General features: G+C 40.1%; 1 protein-coding gene across 14 annotated transcripts in view; it reads right to left on the bottom strand.

Moving 5' to 3' along the window:
* MYO3A (myosin IIIA) overlaps positions 1-5,575 on the bottom strand; it is a 285,436-nt gene extending 279,861 nt beyond the window's left edge. For 9 of the 14 annotated variants that reach the window (XR_612315.3, XM_003821407.4, XM_008974866.3 and 6 more), the window contains exons 1-2: positions 5,439-5,486; positions 3,937-4,023 (exon numbers count right to left, since the gene is read on the bottom strand). Coding sequence is in view for 3 of the 14 variants with exons in the window: in XM_008974870.3 (XP_008973118.1) it covers positions 3,937-3,963 (27 nt within the window). In the remaining 11 variants the exon portion in view is untranslated. The other 5 variants (XM_008974870.3, XM_008974871.4, XM_008974864.4 and 2 more) reach the window with 5 other exon arrangements.
* Positions 5,576-24,397: the final 18,822 nt, after the last annotated feature.

The raw sequence follows: 24,397 nt of genomic DNA, 5'->3' as shown, positions 1-24,397 counted from the left end.
GAACAACATAATTAACAAGGAGAATTTAATGGATATGCCAGAATACATATGAAATCCTACATACAAAAAAGAATAGATACGCTCTCTGAGCACGTATGATTGCAATGCAATTAAATAAGAAATTAACTACTGTAAGCTACATTGTTAAAAAAAAAACTATACAATTGCATACCTTAAAAAGGCACTAAACAATTTAAAAGTCAAAGAGTAAACATAATGAACATTTTAAAATAGACTTAGAACTGAATAATAATGAAAAATTTACTCAACAAAATGTATGACCAGCAACTAAAGTAGTGCACAGAGGAAAATATATAGCCTCAAATTTTACATTAGAAAGGAAGAAAAGCTAAAATTATATAAAACCAATGACAGTAGAAAAAGAGAAGGGTATAAATTAAAGAAAAACATTACAGGAAAAAAAGATTAGGGGATTCATAAATGTAATAGTTCTTTAAAGATAATTTTTTTTAAATAGGGAGATCCTTGTCAAGATTGATCAAGAAAAAACTAGCAAGAAAGAAGGTAGAGATGTGCAACATTAAGGATGAAAAGACTAACAAATTAGAGCAGAGACTAAAAAGATAATTTTATATTAATAAATCTAAAACCAGATTAGATGGACAATTTCCTAGAAATATTACAGAAGGAAAAATAGAAAGATAAAAGCTATTTTTCTTGAAATGACTGCATTCATGAGCCTTCATATTTTAACTCCAAACACTTAATTCTTTACTCATATAACCTCTAAGGAGAGTACATAAGTTAAACAAAAAAATCATTCTCTCCAAGTTCTGTATCTCATAATACTTCATATGTAATGACCAAATCTATTGGTGAAAGAGGCTAGAAACCCACCTTAGTAATAACTGCTTCATAAGTGAACACGGGCATGTTTTCTTTTCTAATATAATGCAAATATCAATAAATTTAATCATTAACTTTCCAAAATACATGCAGAAAGCAGGACTTTTTAATGAAAATATAAATTGCCTCATTGATATAGAACATGCTAAGAAGACAGCAGATGGCTTTACTCAAAACCAAGCAATATTTGAATATCACGAGTCTTACTTTTATACACATTCATCATGTATATTCTGTAGAATACTATTCACAGATCCTTCCCTTTATGCACCCACTTCTGTCAAGCTGCTTACACTGCATCACATAAGGATTACATCAGATTCAAAAGAAGTTGCTGCCTGTGATGGAAGAAACACACTGGAGTTTCAGCTGGTCAGCTATAGAATTTTGTCTCTCTCCACAGAGTAGCCAGGATGATCTCAACATAGAAATCAGATCATCTTATTTTCCTGCTAAAAACCCCACAAAATCCACATTCTTTACCAAGTTCTCCAGACGCTGAATGATCTGGCCATTTCTGACTTTCCTGTGTTCTCACCACTCTCAGTGACTTCAGCCTCAATTGCCTTCCAACGGGACTTACAACATTGTTAAACCCTTTTCTGCCCCAGGACCTGTTGTCTTTGCCTAGATGCTTTCCCCAAGCCTCTATCAGACTGGTTTGAACATCTCTCATACACAGTCACATATCAGCAGGACCATACACAGTTACTACACCCGTAAATGCAATATGCCTGATTTTAATTTATTCTATAGATTATTCTCCTGGGATGACTATGAAAATAATAAAACAAAGCCCTCCAGGTTCAAAGAAACCTACAAAAAATTAAATTTGCCCTGTAAAACACTAGTCTGAATCGCCAAACAAGTTTCGGGTGTCTCCTTTCTTACAGAACATTAAAACACAGGAATTGGTCTAGCTTAACTGGTCACAGAAATCTGGTCTAGCTTAATTACAGACCACATGAACTGGACACACATTCTTTCCAGCTTTCCAATAACAGTATAGTTTAAAACAGACCTTGTCCAGTTATATGTATGCTCTGTTTTGAATGAGCCATAACCAATGTTTTGTTCCCTTCAATTTGCTTAAAAATGTTTTGCAAAGAGGAAATACAAAATCTACTTAAATACTTTTGTATTTGTATTCAGTTCTCCACTATTCATTTTCTCCCTTTATAATTATGAGGATAAAAGTACTTGCTTAAAATAAATGCTAGAACCAAAAGAAAGGCTATAATTTCCTTTAAAAAAAACTCCATCTTTAAAAGGTGGTGTTAGTGAGCCTCCAAAAAACTTTAAGTCACCAGATCATTATTTTAAGCTTTAGTATAAACCTACAAGCCAATGTCCACAGCTGTAAAATGGGATAATAATGCATGTCTGAACAAATTCTCAGAGTTGATATAAGCATCACCTGAGTTTTATGAGGAACTGTTTTGTAAATTGCAATACAGGATTATTCTCCTTTTCAAAGGATGACAGTTAAGCTATTGTGTGAGCCACATAATTAACCGTTCAAGTTAGTAAGGGATATTTCCAGAGTCTGAAATCACAAACTCAAATGTCTGCAGGAGTGAGGGAGGTAAAATATATGAGTGAAGCAGGACTTGATGAAATAAAGGCAGAGGATGGCAGCAATGTGGCAAAGTGGAGAATGTATACCCCACCCAAAGTGGGCAACTCATCCTGGCTTCTGCCATGAGCAGTTGCAAGAGCTGTCTTGCCTGGTCCTCCATTTTTTTCAGGAGAAGCCAGGACTCCAGGAACTTACACAAAATTTACTAATTTGAAAATACTGGTAAGTAAATCAATTATTTTAAAGTACTGAGCTGACCCAAAGAAACATTTCTAAAGGCCAATTTCAGGCTTGAAACTATCGCATACTACTTCTATATGAGGTTCTGCATTTTTTATCAAGAAATGATCTATAAATATAAACATATCGACATTGTCTAATCACCCTCAGATATCAGGAAAAATGGATATTAACAGTGGCTATTTTTTTTAACTGCTTACCATATTCCAGGTACCTACTGTGCTTAAAGTTTTACATGCAGTATGTCACTTAATTATCAGGAGAAGCCCTTTAGAAAAGCATTACTGTAACCCATATTTTCATAAAAGAAAACTGAAGATTAGAAAGTTTTTAAGGTCATAATGTTTAAGTTCATGGTAGAAATTAAGTGTCCAATGATAGATGATTTTAGTTCAAAAGAGTAATGCTTCCCAACTTGAGGTTCCTAACTCCCAATGTGTCGCCAAAGTAGTAAGGGATCGTCTGTGTATCAATTTGAAAGCTTATCAGAAATCTTCTATTTACCCTCTAATGAATAATTGAATTTGTTTCCTATTACTAGGGGGAGGGAGTTTGTTTGTTAGGTACAATCATTCAAATTATCAATTCCCGGACAAAACTAATGAAAGGATCCTTGTTTGTAAAAAGAAAAAGAAAACGCAGCTGGAAATAACACTGCAAAAATTATTTACATAATAAACATTTTACAAACTTTATATGATTTATATAAAAGAACTATACATTCTAAAGGGTATTTCAGCCTCCAAATATTTATTTATCAAAACCACTTGTAGCAAATAATGGACCTTCAAATATTTTGGATTTGACAGAGAAAGTTATTTTTCAAAGAATATATGCTAAAAAAAATTAGGCTATAAAGATGCAGTCGAAAAAGGACAAGATGATGCTATCAAATTATGTGACATGACCAAATTTTAATATATGTATATATACACATATATATTAAGTTGATATTAAAGATTACAAAATTGAATCTTTTAGTTTGCATTTGCATCCCCAAATAATAATTTTAAAGGACTAAGACAAATGAATGTAATTTTTCACATGCTAGACATCTCATCAATATATTCATAAAGCCCATGTTATCTTTGAAAGCTTATGCATCTGTAAATTTTCCCATTTTAAAATAATTATCTTTTATAATGTAATAAAAATCAATATGGCACGAATAACATGCACCCCATTTATCTGTCAAAACTTGCCACTTAGGTTCTGGCAAACCCAGAACACTTGTCAATTTTATCACCTACCGTTAGCAAAGCTTGAAAATAACGCATAACAATGCTCAGACGCCAAGACTTTGAATACTGTGTCCAGGCTGCACTGGCGCCCTGGGCCTGTAACCCAAAACAAAAAGATCATGGCTTTATGGGAGTAAACATTCAGGATCTGGGGAAAATAATCAGAAGTTGAACTTAGAAACTTCTAGGTAGAAGGGCAAGACAAATAGTTTATTCCTCAGTAACTAAGTTTTCGCACTTTTACACAATGAACAAGGAACTTAAAGCCCCTCATTTCATATGCTGGCATTAAACAACTCTCAAGCTACCAGATCCGTCTGAATTATAAAAATGCTTAAGAAGGTTTAAGTGCACCTGTACAATTAGTTAATTCACCAAGAAAACTAGAAACAACCAGAAATGAAGATTCTTTTGAGTTTTCAAAAACGCTTAGTGTGTAGGGTTCAGTGGCATTACAACAGTTATTTCAAGGCTTATGGCCAATTTCCATTCTAACAATAATAAAATTCTTTTTCTGGAAGGGGGATAGTAGCAAGGTGCGAGTTAGCAACTACTTGGAGAACAGAACAGAGCTGTTGGTGAGCAGAGTTGAAAGGACATCCTTTCCTGGTAGGTTTCTCTATTTCTCAATAATGATCATACTTTTCTTGTCTGCTCTTTCTCCTTGAAATGAAAACTCCTTTACGGATGCATTTGGGGTTGCAGGGAGCCCAGCTCCACCGACCTGCTTGTTCTGAGAAATCACCCGGAACGCAGTTCCCTCAGGGACGAGCCGACCCAGCGCCACCTGTGGGCGGCACCGCAAAGCCCGCGAGCGCCACAGGTCTCCGAGGCGACACCCGCCAGACTCGGCGCCTCCTCCCTCCAGTCTCCCTGCAGGGCCCCCTCAGTTCTCGCCCCTCGTTACTCTTCGAGGTCCTCCCCTTACGTTTCTTTCCCAAGTTCACCCCTAAAGATCTTCCTTCACCCCTTACGCCACCCTTCCCGTTCCCTCCTCCTGTTTCCACTTCACGTTCACCCCTCCCGTTCCCTCCTCAACTTCATTCCTCACGTTCCCTCCTCGAGATCCCCCCTCACTATCCCCTCGCGTTCCCTCCTCGGGTTCACCCACAAGATCTTCCCTCAAGTCCACCCCTCACATTCACCCTTCCCGTTCCCTCCTCCTGGCTCCCCCTCGAGTTCACCCCCGCCCCCGTTTCCCCCTCAAGTTCATCCCTCTCCTCCCCTCGAGCTCTCCCATCCAGCTCGTTCAAGCCTCACATTCCCCCTCTTGGTTTCCCGCTCTACTTCTCCCCTCGAGTCCCCTCTCTCACCCCAGGCCCCGACAAACACACAGGTCCTCCGGATCTGACCCGGGCGGGCGGGCGGTCGCGGCAGCCTCGCTCTCAGAGAGCCCCGGGCCCGCCCTGCAAGCCCCGGGGTCCAAGGAAGCGGGGCCGTTTCCGGCGCCGCGCGGGCGCCGCTACCCACCGCCGCCCCACGCCAGTCCCCGGCGCTGCCCCGACACGTACCTGGGCGGGAAGCCGGGCGCCTCCTTACTTCCTTACGGGGGCGCTGGCTACGGGCGCTCCCTCGAGGGGCGGGCAGGGGCAGCCGAGCAGGGGAAGAACTGGGCCGCCTGCAGAGGGCGGGCCGAAGGTCGGCGGGAGGATCTGACCTGGGTCAACCGGGCCGAAGGGGCTCCTTATCCCGGCTCGCGGGGAATATTCTTCCTCTCGCCGCTCTCTCCACTGCCCGCAGGTGGAGGCCGCGCCATCCGCGCCATCCAGATCCTCGCAGGGCCCTTGGCTGGCTGCCGAGGGGCTTCCCGGGACTCCGGCCGCGCTTCCTTGGCCCGGAGCCCGGCGAGAAGGGAGTGGGGCCCCTGGATCCTGGAGCCCTCACGGACTGGCCCAGTGCCTGGAGCAAATTCTGCTCCCGGCCCCGCGTAGTATCTTCCTCCCAGGAAATTCCCCACACTACGAGGGTCTCGGACCCAGAGAATGTAATGGGTTTCAGGTCCAAGAGGGATAGTGAGTGGCTAATGAGATCGCTCCCAGGGTCCAGTTCCCTTTTGCAGACTGCTGAGGAGTTTGGGGCTGGGGCTGAAGTTAAAGGCAAGAACTTCTACCCTCGGGAGGCAGCCCGTTAGTCACCAACCCTCTCTCTACTTGGTCCTTTGCAATCCTTTCCAGACCTTCTGTGGTCTCCTGTCACACAGGGCTCACTTGGGGGGACCCTGATGGCCAGATTCTCTTGAACAGTCTCTAGGGACGTATTGGGTATTGCTATACCTTCATCCATTGAACAGGTGAGAACTACAACCAAAACATACTTTGTTTCTGTTAATTATCTCAATGGGTCTGTCGTTCATGTTATCTAAATGAGAATTATAGAAGAGACCAGAGAGGTCATCTAATCCTAATCAATGCATATCTTAAGGAAAAAATGTGATGTTAAAAATCTGTTTCAAAAGGTCATTCAGTATATTCAAGACCCTTCCTCTTAAAGTAGCTTTAAAATTTAGAAATTGGGCCGGGCGCGGTGGCTCACGCCTGTAATCCCAGCACTTTGGGAGGCCGAGGCGGCCGGATCACAAGGTCAGGAGATCGAGACCATCCTGGCTAACACAGTGAAACCCCGTCTCTACTAAAAAATACAAAAAAATTAGCAGGGCATGGTGGCAGGCCCCTGTAGTCCCAGCTACTTGGGAGGCTGAGGCAGGTGAATGGCGTGAACCCAGAAGGCGGAGCCTGCAGTGAGCAGAGATCACGTCACTGCACTCCAGCCTGGGCGATAGAGCGAGACTACGTCTCAAAAAAAAAAAAAAAAAAAAATTAGAAATTGAACAGTGGACTTGTAATAGGGATTATATTGAATCAATAGCCTAACATATATGACAGCTTCAAATCAAGAAGTTATTTCATCAAAAACAGATCACAGCAAATATATTATTCGACATAATTATGGCCATTTGGACATACCTGGGAGATTTTAAGAATTAGAGCAACTGAGTGCTCACATGCAAAATAAAGTCACACTCTCAATAGAGACAAACAACACCCAATTAAAATACAATAGAAAAATAGATCCCATTCACAATAGAAGCATGAAAGAACATGAAATAACTAAGAATGATAAAAAATGAGAAATATAGGAGAAAAGTGGGAAAAAATTTTAAAATGCAGGATTGTTGAAAGACTATTTATAATTGGAAAGACACTGGAATCCTAAGTTAGAAGACAAGATGTTAAACACATAATTACTACCTCCCAAATTAAGAGACAAATATATTCTAGAATTCGTATGAAAACTACAGAAGCTAGAAGAGCTAAGTCCGGTGGTTCTCAGAGTGTGGTCTAGGGGAAATTTGTTGGGGGTCGGGGGGCGGTCTCTGAAACCATTTCAGGAGGTTCACAAGACCAAAATTACTTTAATAATAAGACTTTTTTCTACTCCTTTTTCTCTCCCATTTTTTAAATGAATTTATGATGAAGTTTTCCAGTGGCTCCATAATATGTGATATCACAACAGATTGAATACAGAAACAGGTAACGTCTTCTGTTATGCCAGACATTAAAGAAATGTGCAAGAATATAAAATAATGCCATTCTTACCATTAAACTTTTTTGGTTTTGGAAAATACAGGTATTTTTCACTTAAAAATATGCTATTCATGTTAATATGTAATGAGCTTAGTAGTGAAATATACTTTTAAAATTTCTCAGTTTTAATTGCTATAACATAAAAGTTCTTTGGAGTACTCAAAACTTTTTAAGAGTGTAAATAAAGGAAGGTTCTAAGACAAAAAAAAATTGAGAACCTTTTTTTTTTTTTTTTTTCTTTGAGACGGAGTCTCACTCTGTTGCCAGTCTGGAGTGCAGTAACACGATCTCGGCTCACTGCAACCTCCGCCTCCCAGGTTCAAGTGATTCTCCTGCTGCAGCCTCCCGAGTAGCTGAGACTACAGGCACCGCCACCATGCCCAGCTAATTTTTGTATTTTTAGTAGAGACAGGGTTTCACCATGTTGGGCAGGATGGTCTCGATCTCCTGACCTTGTGATCCACCCACCTCAGCCTCCCAAAGTGCTGGGATTACTGGTGTGAGCCACTGCCTCCAGCCCTGAGAACCTTTTGATAAGACAATGAAAAAGGAAACATGTAATTAAGCTATAATAATGAAAAGAATGGCATTAACACGGAATAGAATAGTGTGTCCAATCCAACCAGCCTAAGACCATCAAGGACAAAACCTGCAGTCCCACAAAGTCAGGTTCATGGACTCAATGTTACAGTAGAGATACTGCAAACTAGAGGAGCCATGAAGTGGAGTTTTGATAGGCTCAAAGCAAAGCAGAGCTGGGAGTCAACATGAGGTTTGGGCTGTGACCAAGGGTTCTGTTTCCTTGGATAAATGTGGAATGCTGTCTTGGGAAACTCCTTATCTGAAGCTCTGTACTTGAGTTGTAAATCGGGGCCATGTCTCTGTGAGTTAGATCCTACAAGCAATTATGGGAGGTTTCATTTTTAGTGACATAATTTCAAAAATCAAATTTTCTGATAGTCTATGAGCATAGGAAGCAAGATTTTCCAATGAGTTAGAAAGAAGTAGTCACTCAAAAAAGGGGACTGTTGTTGACATTTCACAGCACAGCCTGCCTTTGGAAGAAGCATGGTGTCCTGTTCATCTTACACCTGGCAATATCAACTTTTTTTTTTTTTAAGTTTTTGTTTTTCCTTATGTTGCTCTGGCTGGTCTCAAACTCCTGGGTGCAAGAGATCCTCTCATCTCAACCTTCTGAGTATCTGGGACTACGGGTGCATGCCACAGTCCAGCCTCGTTCCAGTTTTAACCCACTCATCTAGTTCTTGGCAAAAAGACTCAGAGAAAGCAGAACTGGGCTGAGCAAGGTGGCTCATGCCTGTAATCCCAGCTACTCAGGAGGCTGGGGAGGTGGAGCAATCTCAGTGAGCAGAGATCGCGCTTCTGCACTGGATGACAAAGCGAGACTCCATCTCAAAAAAAAAAAAAAAAAAAAAAAAAAGAGAGAGAGAGAAAAAAATGAATGCACTTGCCAGGAGCGAACTTCCACCTTGTAGACTAATGGCGTCTCATCAGTGAGCCCAGCACAAGTGACCCAGTGATCTGGGAGATCAATTAAGGGAAGAAAGATTGCTCATTCCTGCTTTCTGAGCTTCAGAAACCCTACCTTGTGATATTTGTACATGAACTGCAGCCCAATCAAATTAGTTCTCAAATTTAGCCTTATCTCTCTATTCTGCTGATATTGCCTTATTTAGGCCTTCGCCATCCTAGAGTATTCCAGATGTTTCCTGATTTTTCTACTGCCTTGCCCTCTCCACTTTATAATAAGTCAAATCAAATGTATTACTCAAGCCCCTTGTAGGAAGACTCCATGCATTTATAATTATGCCTGGGTGGTGACCCTCTCAGGCAAGAAAACAGAGTAAATCGCCTGTAGGTCTAAAAGTTCTCTCTTTTAAAAGTGCGACCTTTCTTTTAGTGCATTGTTTCATTTTATATGCATAATGTCCCTCTTTAATGGAAATACCTGTAAAGTAGGTGTCTCTATTTACTAATAAGGAAACTGAAGGGAGGAATCAATGATTTCTCAAAGGCCACCATCTTAGTAATCACCTCTTTATCACACTAAATTCCAAAAGTTACCACCTCTGTAAATGCTCAAATTAGAGTTTGATTCTCACAGAGCTATCAAGGATGAAAACATGATGCTTCAAATGATCTAAACCCCATTGAACTAGCTTCCCAGTGATGGGCCAAGAATGGGCTTCGGCCTTGCTGTGCCCTAAGGACTTTCTTAGGACCTTTCTCTCTTCTCTGTATCCACATTGAATTCCCACTCCCTTTTATACTTACTGAACCAGTATAATCTTAGTTGTGACATGCTTGACTGTTCTTTTCCTAGGAAAATGCATTTGCCAGAGTTAGTATCATGGATATAGTAGACCACTTTTAAGGAATCCATCCCTCCATTTCTTATTCATTACTCAATTAATATTTACTGGGTACTTCTAGGTGCTGCAACTGTTCTAGGCATTGAATCTGAAACCTGTCTTTGCCACATATAACTATAAAATATTTGGAAGATTGCCTTCTATATGTGCTTATACTCCAAGATGGAAGATTACCAATGTAAGTGATATTCAGTTAAAACCTACACATTCTTTCACTACTAACCTTATCTAAATCATCTGATCATTTGCATTATTAACTTTTTAGAACACGTGGCTCAGGTGTTTTCTTGATTATTATTTTGGGCACTTTTAGCTGGTTGTGGCTTTATTGTCAGTTTTGCGGCTATCAGGACCTCAAAACATTTACATATACATACTACTCATTCAAGTACATCAAAATGATCATCTTACATCTATTCAGGCAGGAGTCCAAGATTTGACTTACATAGTTGTTAGTAAAATATTCCACATTTTAAGATCTTATTGGTGGCCTCTACTTGATGTTTCTCTATTAATTTTGAACTTTTGTCATTGTTTTGCCATTATGTTACTGTGTGGGAGGGAGGAATTGTATAATTTCACTATATAATTTAACTGAAATGTGCACTTTTGTCAAGTGTATGCAAACTGTTTCATATAGCACCTACTGCATAGGCTTTATTTTCCTACTGATCTGTACATTTCGGGCAGTGCTACAATGAATAGAATGGAAGAATAGGTCTCATTTGCTGTAGAGTGAATTTGTGTTTTTGCTATTTATTTCTTACCTTGACCTAAATTCATTTATTATCAGATACTTCCATTGAATCTCATGATTGACACAATAACATTTCAAATAATTGTTATTAGAATGTAAATAATTGGTTTGGATTCTTAACTGGAAATAAAGCTGCAGATTAAAAGTAGTTTCATTCTAAAAGGTGTGTTTTCCAAGAAAACTTAATGAAGACCATAAATAAGACAAGTTTATAATCCACACATTTTGGGGATAGAGAGAAGGGACAAGCATTGAGAAAACACAGTAGGGGGTAAAACCTCTTTAAGGCTGGGAGCAGTGTCTCACGCCAGTAATCCCAGCACTTTGGGAGGCTGAGACAAGTGGATTGTTTGAGCTCAGAAGTTTGAGACCAGCCTGGGCAACATGGCGAAACCCCATCTCCAGCAAAAAATACAAAAAATTAGCCAGGCATGGTGGTGCATGCCTGTAGTCCCAGCTACTCAGGAGGCTGAGGGGGAAGGATGACTTGAGCCTGGTAGTTGCAGTGAGCCAAGATCATGCCACTACACTCCAGTCTTGGTGACAGAGTGAGACTCTTATCTAAAAAAAAAAAAAAAAAAAAAAACCTCTTTAAAAAGTAAAGTGGATGTGGGCCGGGTGCGGTGGCTCACGCCTGTAATCCCAGCACTTTGGGAGGCTGAGGCGGGCGGATCACGAGGTCAGGAGTTCAAGATCAGCCTGACCAACATGGTGAAACCCCGTCTCTACTAAAAATACAAAAATTAGCCAGGCGTGGTGGCACACACCTGTAATCCCAGCTACTTGGGAGGCTGGGACAGGAGAATCGCTTGAACCCAGGAGGCAGAGGTTGCAGTGAGCCAAGATTGTGCCATTGCACTCCAGCCTGGGTGACAGAGCGAGACTTCGTCTCAGAAAAAAAAAAAAAAAAGTAAAGTGGATATGCGAAGTGGCTCAGGCCAGCCAGCCTGCAGGACCACCTTTGGGAGGCCAGAGCAGGAAGATCCCTTGAGGCCAGGAGTTTGAGACCAGCCTGGGCAATATAGCGAGACCTCATCTCTACAATAAAAAATTTTAAAAATAAAGATAAAAAGAAGTAAAGGTAGGTATTTGACATCTTTTCTTCAAAATATTTACAGCTAACATGGCTTTTTAAAAATCTGATCTTTACTGTGAGTTTTTCTTATTTTTGTTTGTTTTTCAGCCCTCTTTGTATTGCAGCAATACTAGCAGTCTATCTTTATACTCCTGTATTTTCCTTTGTGGAGTATATTGGGTTGGAGGCTAGAAGGCATGATGAGAATGAAAGGTTATTTGAACATCATTTCCTCCAACTCCCTGTTTTATGGAGTAGGACATTTGGGGTTAATTCACCTGCCTAAGGTCATATGTCAAGGTAGTGGCACAGCCAAGGTCTCAAAGAGAGCCCTGGCTTTTCTTTGTGCACGTGCTCTTGCCCAGACATTCCACTCACATTCTGATTAATATTAGGGTAGTAGGGCTTGGGCTACTGGAAACTCAAGTTGGGAAGGTAACTGTGATGGTCCTACAGATAGATTCAATTTGCTACAGTGTCTATTGTTAAGCTTATACTCATGGACCACAACTTAGTTTCTGCAGGGAACAAAGACAGATACCCTTATACCAATGGTGTAGAATCCTGCTTGTAAAGGATCAGTACCTAGAAAAAGAATTAAGAAAATAAGTCATTTCTTATTTTGTTCATTCAAAAATATGGCTCAAGAGCTTCTTGTACGCCAGGTGTTCTAAGTGTAGGGAATATGACAACCAAAAAATTGTCAACAATCTCTGCCTTTAAGCAAATTGTGTTCTAGTTGTGGAGACAAAATAAATCAGCAAATAAGTAAAATATACTGCATTTTATTTTTATTTAATTAATTTATTTTTTGTGACAGAGTCTTGCTCTGTCGCCCAGGCTGGAGTGCAGTGGCAAGATCTCGGCTCACTACAACCTCTGCCTCCTGGGTTCAAGCAATTCTCCTGCCTCAGCCTCCCGAGTAGCTGGGACTACAGGTGCACACCACCACACCTGGCTAATTTTTTTTTTTTTGTATTTTTAGTAGAGACGGGGTTTCACCATGTTGGCCAGGCTGGTCCCTAACTCCTGACCTCAAGTGATCCGCCCACCTCAGCCTCTCAAGGTGCTGGGATTACAGACATGAGCCACCACACCCGGCAAATATACTGTATTTTAGTTGTTGATAAATGTGAAAATAAATAGAACAGGGAAAGGGGATAAATAGTGGGTGAAGGGGTGGAGGCTGCAATTTTCAGCAGGACAGGCAGGGCAGGGTCCACGGCAAGAGTGACAGTTGGGCCCTAGAGGAATTAGAGTGTGGGGTGAGGCTGGGGGACGGAACCTGTGGAGCACAGAGGCTACTTTGAAACCATGGAGGTGCAGCGTGTCATGGAGGAGGAATGTCTCCTCTGAAGCACGCTGATCTCCAGAGATTCCTTCCTTACTCCCTCTTTGCTCCAGCCAGTGGAAGTATGGCTGGTGTGAGAGTTTACCTTCTGACCAGAACTGTCTCAAGATTTTAGGAATTTAAAATGTTGCAAGTGCTTGTAATAAGTAGAAGAAGAATAGAAGGAAGGAATTAAGAGCTGGAAGCTCCCTGATGGGGATTCTGAGCTTGTATAACACAATTAACATTGTTCCCCTTGAGGATATTCTTCATTTATCAGCATCATGCAGAATGTCACCATTCAGGAATTGAATTGTGAATTTAATTAAGTAGTGATTTGGGAGTTCCTAGGTAGATATACTCACAATATGGTAGAGTTTGAAAAATGATGGAGATAAAAACAATTTTGGAGGGAAGTGATCTGAAAATACAGAGCAAAGTTCTTGTTTTCCATTTAGTTACCAGGTATTTTGTAAACCTTATGCATGACCTTTGTATTTACAGAACAAATGAAGCATCCATTAACTTCGAATGATCAGATGCTAGGGAGTGAGGAATTTTCAGGCCAAAATGCACTGGGTTATTGTCTCCTATTGACAGTGTGATATTACAGATAACCTCTAGGAGATCCTGAACATATTCAGGCTAAACCAGGCAAACAAACATTCAGGATGTTACCAGTGTGGAAAACCCCTAGGAGGTAAGTATGGCAGGGAATCAGTCTGAGAAAGAGGGTAAATCGAATGCAGCTATTTTGGTTATAAAAGTGCTGCGAATGTATGAGAGTACTTCAAAACTACTCTCTATGCTACAAAAGCCAACAAGTTTAGTTATGCAGTTCCTTTTGTGTCATTACATTTCAATAGAGTTTATTTAGTTTTGTTTCTGTTTCACCTGTGAAATGTGTATTAGTCAGGATTCTCCAGAGAAACAGAACCAATAGAATACATGTAGATATATAAAAAGGGATTTGTTATAAGGAATTAGATTGTGCAATTTTGGAGGCTGAAAAGTCCCACCATCTGCCGTGGAAAACTGGTTGTATAGTTTCAGTCTAAGCCCAAAGGCCTGAGAACCAGGAGAACCCGTGGTGTAAGTCCTGACTTCTGAGACCCAAGAACCAGGAGCTATGATGTCCAGTGTCCCAGGGCAGGAGAACATGCATGTCCCAGATCAACATGAGAGAGATAATTCACCTTTCCTCTTTGTTCTCTGTAGGCCTTCAATAGATTGGCTAGTGCCCACCCACATTGCTGAGGGCAGTCTCTTTATTCAGTCTACTGATTCGAATGTTAATTTCTTCCACAGACATTCTCACAAACACACCCAGGAATAATGTTTTACCAGCTACCTGGGTATCTGTTTAGCCCAGTCAAATTGACACATGAAACTAACCATCACAAAACTCAACTCTTATTTTAAGATAGCAGCTTTAAAAAAATTTACTATACACATTTAATTAAATTTATTTTCAGTTTACCTCTCAGTTGTACTACTTACTAGCTGTGTTACAATGAGTACAACATTTAGGGTTTCTGCACCTTGATTTAGTTCTCTAGAAAATGGTGAGTACTACTATTGTCTACATCACAGAATTATTTTGAGGATTAAATAAAATTAAAATTATAAGGGCTCAGGACATTACGTGGCATATAATACATAATTATTACATATTAGCTATAATTATTACTGTTGTGTCATCATTATTATAATTACCATCATTTTCTCACAGAAGCATTTCAGGGCTGTTATTACAAAACTCTTTCCCTTGTGTTTCCAATATGCCAACTATTTCAATCAAGAAAATTAATAGCCTATGGAAAGAGAGTGGCCTTTGTCATCACTATGATTGATTCTATTAAATGTATTAAAAGTAATGGCAAAAACCCCAGTTACTTTTGCACCAGCATAAAATCACTACCTGCATGAATTTTGCATAATTCTTTTAATTTCTCAGAACTTTGATGTTTCTCATTTGTTCAACAAGGTAGATATTATTAATCCCCTCAACGAGATGTGAAGAACAAAGTTCAGAAATGTTAAGGACGGTAAACAATATCACGTTTAAGGGCTTGGCACTTCATTGACTCGATAAATAGTAGCTACTACTTTGAGCTATTATTCCCTTTCATGAAAATCCTCATACTAAAACTAATGTGCTTCTTCCAACAGAGACAGCCAAAATTAAGACTGATGGAGAAATTTCCCCCAGCAATACCACTTAAAAATATGCATTTTTTACTTTAATTGCCTGGTATTAAGTTTTCTGCAGGAATACAAATAAAATTGCTTGTATGGCTTTGAGAACCTACAGTTTTTTGCTAACCATATTCTTTGCTTGAATGAAGATTCTGAATTATATAAATGAATCCTGTCTTCCTGACATAGATGATTAAATGTAGCAAAATAGCTACACACAGCAACTGCCTGGCTCCTTTTCAACACCAACACACCTAGGGGTCTGGTTCTGTCACTGGGGAGTGCCACAGACTCAAGTTCTACCAGAGCAGGACGCAGTGTTGTCACTCAGGAACTTGGGCTGAGCCAGCTCTATCACATTTCCTATGATCGATCTCGTCAACCCTGAAAGGCAGGCTGATGCCCCTGAAGAGCAGCTCCAGATTTCAAAACTGATCCATCGCTTCTAATGAGGAATCATAGAAACAACTAAAGGTGGATCATATAATAAATGAAAAAAATCTATTTGACAAAATAATTGCATTTTCCCTTGGCAATTCATTACTGCTAAAACTTCCTTCTTTGACAGAAACTTCCATAATACTGCACATTAGGGGCAGGAGGAGGAAGAAGAGGAAAAAAGGAGGGAAAAATCAACACAGAAAATAATTATTGCATATCTCACTCCAAATCAAACTTCCTCCAACACCAAAGGAAGGATATCAAGGAATTACATAAAGGTCATTTAATGACCATGAAATAGAATTTTTAGAGCAACATGATTCAGGGTGAACTTGTGATTAGCAATATAATTAGCCTTCCTTATGGTTACAATAGTTAATTAATAGGCCAAGAGTTCTGAACATGTGCATTTGTGGAAGAATTTTGTTCCCTTTGATTTAAGCAAATAGCAATAAAACTCCCAATCTGCATTCTTTCTGAGCGTTCATGGGGCTGAAAAGAAGGCATAGCTTTGTCTTCCCCATTGCGAACTAACTTCTGGTTTCAAAATTTTGCAAAAGTCTTTGCCATGTAATGAATTCACTTGATGCAGAAGCATCCAGTGATGGGATGATGCAAGTTGTCTCGGTAGCATTAAATTATACATTCACCCAAAGCTGAGGTAAAGTAATCCCACAGAGTTTGCTAAAATATTTACATTGCCAATTAGTGTAATGGGGGCACTAGATTCCGTACAAGATAGCTTTGTTTGAAAAGCAGGAAAACCAGTTAAGTAAATGTAAAAACAAAACAAAACGAAAAGAACAAAATACATCTTTGTAAAGAAGTTAGAAAATGTTTTCAGAGTCACCCACTCATTTCTTTTTCACCCAAACCCACCAGGAATTTACACCTTTGAGCATTTGGTCTATGATGCTTATAAACAAATACAGGGGCATCTTTCAGGCAAAGCAAATCATAGCAAATAATTTTAGCACCTTGTTGTAGGGGCTTTTGCCGTTGGTGGTACTAGGAAGAGTCCAGATTGGATGGGTGATAGGTGGGAGGATAAATATTGAGAATGATTGCTTCCAGTGGTGCCAAAGAGAAGTTGAAGCTGAAAGGTACATCTGTATGCTGCAAGGTTGCCATGTCCTCATCATCTTCAAGAAAAAGAGTGGAACTACCCTAGTCCCTTCCATATACATTTGTCCTTCTGAAATTTTTTTATTGTGACAGTCAAGATACAATTAATTGTCATTTCAATGAGTTTATCTGAAAAAAGAAACAAGCATAATGAACACTAACCCTGTACCATATGTCTACTAGGCCCTTTGCATACATCATTTAACTTAATCCTCACAAGAACCCTACTGGAGGCTGGGTGCAGTGGTTCATACCTGTAATCCCAGCACTTTGGGAGGCTGAGGTAGGAGAATCATTTGAGGTCAGGAGTTTGAGACCAGCCTCGGCAACATAAAGAACATAGAGAGATCCTATCTTTACAAAAACAAAAAAACAAACAAACAAAACTTAGTAGGGTGTGGTGGCACACACCTTTGTCCCAGCTCCTTAGGAGGCTGAGGCAGGAGGATCACTTGAGCCCAGGAATTTGAGGCTGCAGTAAGCTAAGGATTGTGTCACTATACTCCAACCTGGACAACAGAGTGAGACCCAGTTTGTTTGTTTTTTGAGATGGCGTCTTGCTCTGTTGCCCAGGCTGGAGTGCATGGGGGCAATCTTGACTCACTGCAAGCTCCGCCTCCCAGGTTCACACCATTCTCCTGCCTCAGCCTCCCGAGTAGCTGGGACTACAGGCACCCGCCACCACGCCTGGCTAATTTTTGTATTTTTTTAGTAGAGACGGGGTTTCACTTTGTTAGCCAGGATGGTCTCCATCTCCTGACATTGTGATCTGCCCGCCTCGGCCTCCCAAAGTGCTGGGATTACAGGCGAGAGCCACCACGCCCGGCCGAGACCTGGTCTTAAAAAAAACAAAAACGATAAAGGGTAGAAAAAAATTTGCATTTCCATTTTACAGATGACTAAAATAAGGCTAAGAGGGCTTAAGTAACTAACTCAAGGTAGCACTGTTTATAAGAGGTGGACCCAAGCAGTGAGAAGCAATTTTTATGCAGTTATACTTTATAGAGCATGGCATGTGTAGAAGACTTGCCTTATTATAAAAGCTGCCTAAAATAATACATTCTAATCACATAACTTTGGTGTTTAGATACTTTGTTTACAGACAGATAAGAAATGGAGTACATTGATATGCCAGCTTGGTTGATTGTCTTTTAAAGATGTGGTAAAATATGTATGACATAAAATTTACCATCTCAACTATTTGTAAGTTTACAGTTTAGTGTTATTAAGTACATTCATATTGTGCTACCATCACCGCCATACATCCACAGAACTCTTTTCATTTTTGCAAAACTGAAACTCTGTACTCATTAAACACTAACTCCCATTCCATTCTACTCTTGAGACCCTAGCAACCCCATTCTACTTTCTGTCTGTATGAATTTTACTGCTCTAACCTTATATTAGTGGAATCACACTGTATTTGTCGTTTTTTGACTGGCTTATTTCATTTAGCATAATGTCGTCAAGGTTCATCAATGTTGTAGCATTTATCAGAACTTCCCTCCTTTTTAAGGCTGAGTAATATTCCATTGTAGGTATGCATTCAAACACAAACTCACATTTTGTGTATGTATTCATTTGTCAGTGGACACATGGGTTGCTTTTTTTACCGTTTGGCTATTGCGATCAATGCTGCCGTGAGCCTGGGTGTACCAATATCTCTTCGAGTCCCTGCTTTCGGTCCTTTTTGATATATTCCCAGGAGTGGAATTGCTGGAGCAAATGTTAATTCTATTTGTAATATTTTGGGGAACCACCACAATATTTTCCATAGTGGCTGTATCACTTCACATTCCCACCAATAATGCACAAGAGTTCCAATTGCTCTACATTTTCACCAACACTTGTTATTTTTTTATTTATATTTTGTTTGCTTTTTTTTATAGTAGCCATCCTAAGGATGTGGGGTTGGTTGTCTTTTTTTTTTTTTTTTTTTTTGACTGAGTCTTGCTCCGTCGTGCAGGTTGGAGTGCAGTGGCGTGATCTTGGCTCACTGAAACATCTGCCTCCTGGGTTCAAGCAATTCTCCTGCCTCAGCCTCCCGAGTAGCTGGGACTACGGGTGCATGCTACCATGCCTGGCTAATTTTTTGTGTTTTTAGTAGAGAAGGAGTTTCACCGTGTTAGCCGGGATGGCCTTGATCTCCTGACCTCGTGATCCGCCCATCTCAGCCTCCCAAAGTGCTGGGATTACAGGTGTGAGCCACTGTGCCCAGCCGGTTGTCTTTTAATGCACAGGTTTGCTTCTGCATAAAAAGGTAGGAGACTTTGTAGATATCCAAAAATATCTTCCCATTTACTTATCACTGAACCCGAAATTCTCTGCAATGTATGAGTCATTAAAGGCCCTCAAGAGAATGCAGATTAATTATTAATTATTCATAGCATTTGTATAATTCTTTTCATATATGTTTAATCCTTACAACGTCTCTTTGAGGTCAATATTATTATCCCCATGTTAGACATAAGGAAACTGATGTCTGTCTTATTCATGAACTAGAAGATTCAAACCTAGATCCCCTGGCTCTAAATTCTGGATTGTTCCACACCTAGGGGATGAAGGCAGTTTGGAAGCATGTTAAAAGAAGAAGCTATTATCACTGGTAAAAATTATTGGATTGTAGGTAGTTGGGGTTTGAGGTTACAGTGAGCTGTGGTAGCTATGATAGTGCCACTGCACTCCAGCCTGGGTGAAAGAGTGAGACCCTGTCTCTAAAAATAAAACATAAATTTATTGGATTGATAGAAGAGAGCAGACCCTGAGGGAATGGGAGGCATGATTATTGCTAATTGAAAACTTTTCCAAATACCTTGCCCTGATGACTTGCAATACAATCACGTTGGTAATTGTCAGTCTCTATAAAGATTGAAAAAAAGACAAAAAAGTGAAGCCTTTAGTAATGTTTGACATTCTAGTAATGTGATTTAAAAAAATACCTTCAAAGCTAGTATTCTGAGATTCGCTAGCCAGGAAGAAATGAAATGACCAGAAATTATCACCCCCGTCATTTGCTTCTTATCTGATCAATTGACAGTAAGAGAACTTAAATATTGACAACCATTTAGTAACCCAACAATTCTGTTAATAAAATAATTTGGAAGAATGGAATAGTCACACGTTAAATAATTCAGACATGAGACTAAACTAGAAACATGAATAAATAGAAAAATATAAAAAAGAGTATGGAAATAAGCTTTAGAATGATCTAACACAACCAGACATCTCTAATAAAATTTTCTTCATGTACCTTACCCATTTCAAAACATTTCTTAGTTGACGTGGTAGAAGTGCAAGTGGTGACTGTAATTCATACATTCAACATGACTTCTAAATAAAAGTTTAAAACCAAATAAACTACCAAGATCATGCTCTATCTGTAGGAATAGCACATTAGCCGTTATAGTTTGTTATAAAAAATATTGCGAATTAGGTATTACACAATATCAAGAATGGAACCTAATTTAAAAGTCTTCAAATTAGGGCAAGGCACAGTAGCTCACGCCTGTAATCCTAGCACTTTGGGCGGCCGAGGCTTGTGGATCATCTGAGGTCAGGAGTTTGAGACCAGCCTGGCTAACATGGTGAAACCCCATCTCTACTAAAAATACAAAAAAAAAAAAAAAAAAAGAAAATTAGCACAAAGGCTGCAGTGAGCCGAGATCACACCACTGCACTCCAGCCTGGGCGACAGTGAGACTCCGTCTCAAAATTAATAAATAAATAAATAAATAAATAAATACATGTCTTCAAATTAAAAAGAGATAGTATTGCTTTTGATGAGTGTGATATGGAAGATTATTTCCATGGTTTATTATACTCACCTGGAGAACTACCTAAGCAAATGTTACCTGACTCTCTGGCTCATAGAGGGAAACCCAATTCCAGGACAGTCCTGGAAATTCAGATACAAACTCTGCTCACCCCCACCAAGGGATTGACTCTGGTTAATGGTGACCCTGGAGAGTCTGACAACTCTAAAAGTGATCCTTGATCACACATATCCTAAAAGGATCAAATTTGATTAAAGTGCTTCTGAAATGCAGGTCTTGAAAAGCCTCAGAATACAAGAACAGGAATGTTTTCTTGCTGTTCTCACGAAATATCTCCAAAATTACACATACATACATACATACACAGAAATATAGGCAATCCAGAAGATTTTATTTATAAAATGAATTTCATTGTGTGTATATACACATATAGAGAGAGGTATATATAGGTGTATATATATGTATATATAGGTATGTGTACCTCTATATACCTATATATACATACTGACATGATTCCTATTTCACTCAATGTCACAGATACTTTTAGAATAAATGAATGATCAAGGAGAAAGATTAGCCAAGGAAGACTTTCAAACAGTCTGATGATAAAGGAAATAAGTGAAGCCAGGTGTGGTGGCTCATGCTTGTAATCCCAGCACTTTGGGAGGCCTAGGTGGGTGGGTCACCTGAGGCCAGGAGTTCAATACAAGCCTGCCCAAGATGGTGAAATCCCGTCTCTACTAAAAAATACAAAAATTAGCCGTGCGTGGTGGCACACACCTGTAATCCCAGCTACTCGAGAGGCTGAGGCAGGAAGAATGGTTTGAACCTGGGATGTGGAGGTTGCAGTGAGCCAAGATTGCACCACTGCACTCCAGCCTGGGCAACAGAGGGAGACTCTGCCTCCAAAAAGAAAAAAAAAAAAAAAAAGTGAGAGGTAGCAACAAAGTGAGAGGTAGCAACATCAGAAAGGCTTTTTTTGTGGGGCTTGTAGATATCAGAGCAAGAGAAAGGCATCTAGAAGAGAAGCAACTGCAGATCAAGCACTGATCTATCTTTGAAAAAAATAGTGTCTATTAAGCACACATATTATGCCCTGTGCTACTAGTTTTTCATGTTTTTTTAGAACAACACATGAGGCACATGAACTTTCTTACTTCCTTCACTGGTACCTTTCAAACAGCTCTAGTCCCATTGAATTAGAATTTTACTTTTATTTGTGTGTCTCCTCAAAGGCAGATCTCATCATTTATTCATTTTTGTGTCCTTGGTACTTTAATACAGGATAGAAGTTCTGATTGGTGAATGAATAAGTAACTGGATAAAGAAAAAGGGAGAAGAGGAAGAAGCAATGGAGCGAATCCAGGGGAAGGCAAACAGAGCAAGCTCATGAACACATAGGCGCTGATAGCCTGGAAAGGTAGTATTCATCTTCAGTGACACAGATGTAAGACCTAGAGAGTAAATATATGGGAAAACTTTGAAATGGGGAGATGAACATAAAGCGAAGGCAGGCCAGTGCAGCACAGTGCCATTCAGTACAGTATGTGGGTACACACTGAGAGAGTGTGTATATATGCACAGATGTGGGCAGGGCCAGGGTCTCCTGGCAAAGAGGAGTTAGTAACAAGGGAAGAGTGAAGACAATGTGGCTGCCCGTGAAGAAAGTGTGATGGGCAGTAACTGGAGTAAGCTCAATCACTGGGGCTCAAATCTTTTCTCCCACTATAATTGGCAATTCAAGAATTGGAATAGAAATGCCATAAAGAGGATATTACACGTGATTAGAAATTGGCAAAGTGAAAAGTGTAGACACCAAGGAAGGGACCAAGTGGAGGTTGGAGATGAGTGTACTGGGGAATGGCAGGCTGTGGAGTCCAGTCTGGGGAGATGGGGGGCCAAAACATCAACCAACGCTAACCCAGATTTCCTTCCATCCTTTCTAATTTGGTTCTTTTGTGTGCCTGTGTGATTGGCCAGTGCTAGAAACTCTCAGGTGTGTGCTCTTTCCTAAAAGCAGCCAGATCCGCTTTCATAACCTAGCTGATTAATTTCCAGATGGTGTTTTATCCTAAGGAGTCAACATTCATTGCAGAAACTGCTATCCTTAACCCAAACCACAGGCTATGCAGAGGCAGAACAAATCTAGCAGCAGGAGGGAGGCTGACTCCCAGGATATGTGTGTGGCCAAGCACTATCCCTTCATCAAATCACCGCCATCTGGCTCTCAAGATTGATCTGTGGTCCCCAGGTTTCCTTAGCAATAGGAAAAACCAACAGCGAGGAGATTTCTGGTCTCCCTTCTGGAGTGAAGTACACAGAAAAACATAACAAATATAAAGTTCAACTAAATCCACTCAGTGAAAACTATTATAGTTCCCACTAGAGACTGTGAACCGCCCACTTACAATACTAATACATCCACAGAGAAGGCACTGCAGATCGTGACCAGCCAGCATGAGTGGCTCACATATATTGACATTAATATGCAATATATATTTGTCTTGTAAGAGTTAAAGAAAAAAGAGAGAAACACAAAAAACAGCTCAACAGTCAAAGACAGGTTTATTTTGGAGAATAAACCTGAGAGGGGCTTCTGGCCAGTTTCAGTTAGGTGTGCTGTCTCTTACAGACAAGAGTAGTTAAGGGTTTTAGGGTGAGAGAGCTCATCACAGGCTTGGAATGTTTCTGTGTGGGGGAGAAATTTATTGCGGGGTTGGAATGTCTCTGTTTGGAGGGGAGGTTATCTTGGGGCTGACATCTCTCTGGCCAGAAGGGAGGTTATCTCAGGGCGGGTATGTCTCTGGTCGGGGAGGGGTTTATTTTAGGGTTGGAATGTTTCTGGTTAGAGACGTCATTTGTGGTTTAGGGTCATGCTGGCCTTAACCATTAGGCTGATGCCCTTTGGATTTAGGCGGTTTTTGATCAAGGGTAACTTTAAAATGGCCGTGCTTGCCCAAGGTGGTGATGCTCCTGTTCTGTTATGTCTGAGGTGACATATTATTTCTTCCACTTCTGCGATTGAAAACTGTCTTCCAGGTTCTTAAACACTTTGCACATTTAATATCTGACATCTGAGTCTTTCTGGAAGTAAATATAAGAAACTACTGCACTTGGCACCTTGATCCAGGATACTATAGCTTACTTTTTTCTAAACCGTTTTTCTTTTCTTTCTTTTCTTTTTTTTTTTTTCAAGACAGGGTCTGGCTCTGTTGCCTAGGCTGGAGGGCAGTAGCAGGATCATAGCTCACTGCAGGCTCAACCTCCGAGGCTCAAGCAATCCTCCCACCTCAACCTCCCTAGTAGCTGGGACTACAGGTGCATGCAAAACCATTTTTGTGCTGACAGTTGCCTGACTCAAATACATTTGATACCACTGCTAGCAATGCATGAGCAACTGAGCAAAGCAAAATGCATCTGATCAGAGGCCATTTTCCGTTAGCAATTCACCTTGCACAACTCTAAATGTCTCATTTTCTTTTCCCTTTTCTTTAGGTTTTATTCATATTTTTCTTTAAAATGTTTTGGCACCTTAGTAACCCCATAATTGTTCTCAAACAGCATATATTTATTTCTCTCTTATTAATATGACTCGTGTCTTCAGCACTGTGTTAGTTTCTGTGATGAACAGAAACGAAGTAGATGAAACGGCTCTTGCCTTCAAGTAGTTAATATTTATCTGTTATATTTTGAAGAGCGTGATAGGAGAACTTAATAACTGCCATTTCAGTGATTTATAGTGAGCGTGATAGGAGAACTTAATAACTGCCATTTCAGTGATTTATAGTTAAGT

This window comes from Pan paniscus, chromosome 8 (genome assembly GCF_029289425.2).
Source record: "Pan paniscus chromosome 8, NHGRI_mPanPan1-v2.0_pri, whole genome shotgun sequence".
Classification (NCBI taxonomy): Eukaryota; Metazoa; Chordata; class Mammalia; order Primates; family Hominidae; genus Pan; species Pan paniscus.
The sequence above is the reverse complement of the archived record's forward strand: the minus strand, read 5'-3'. Positions and strand labels throughout refer to the sequence as shown.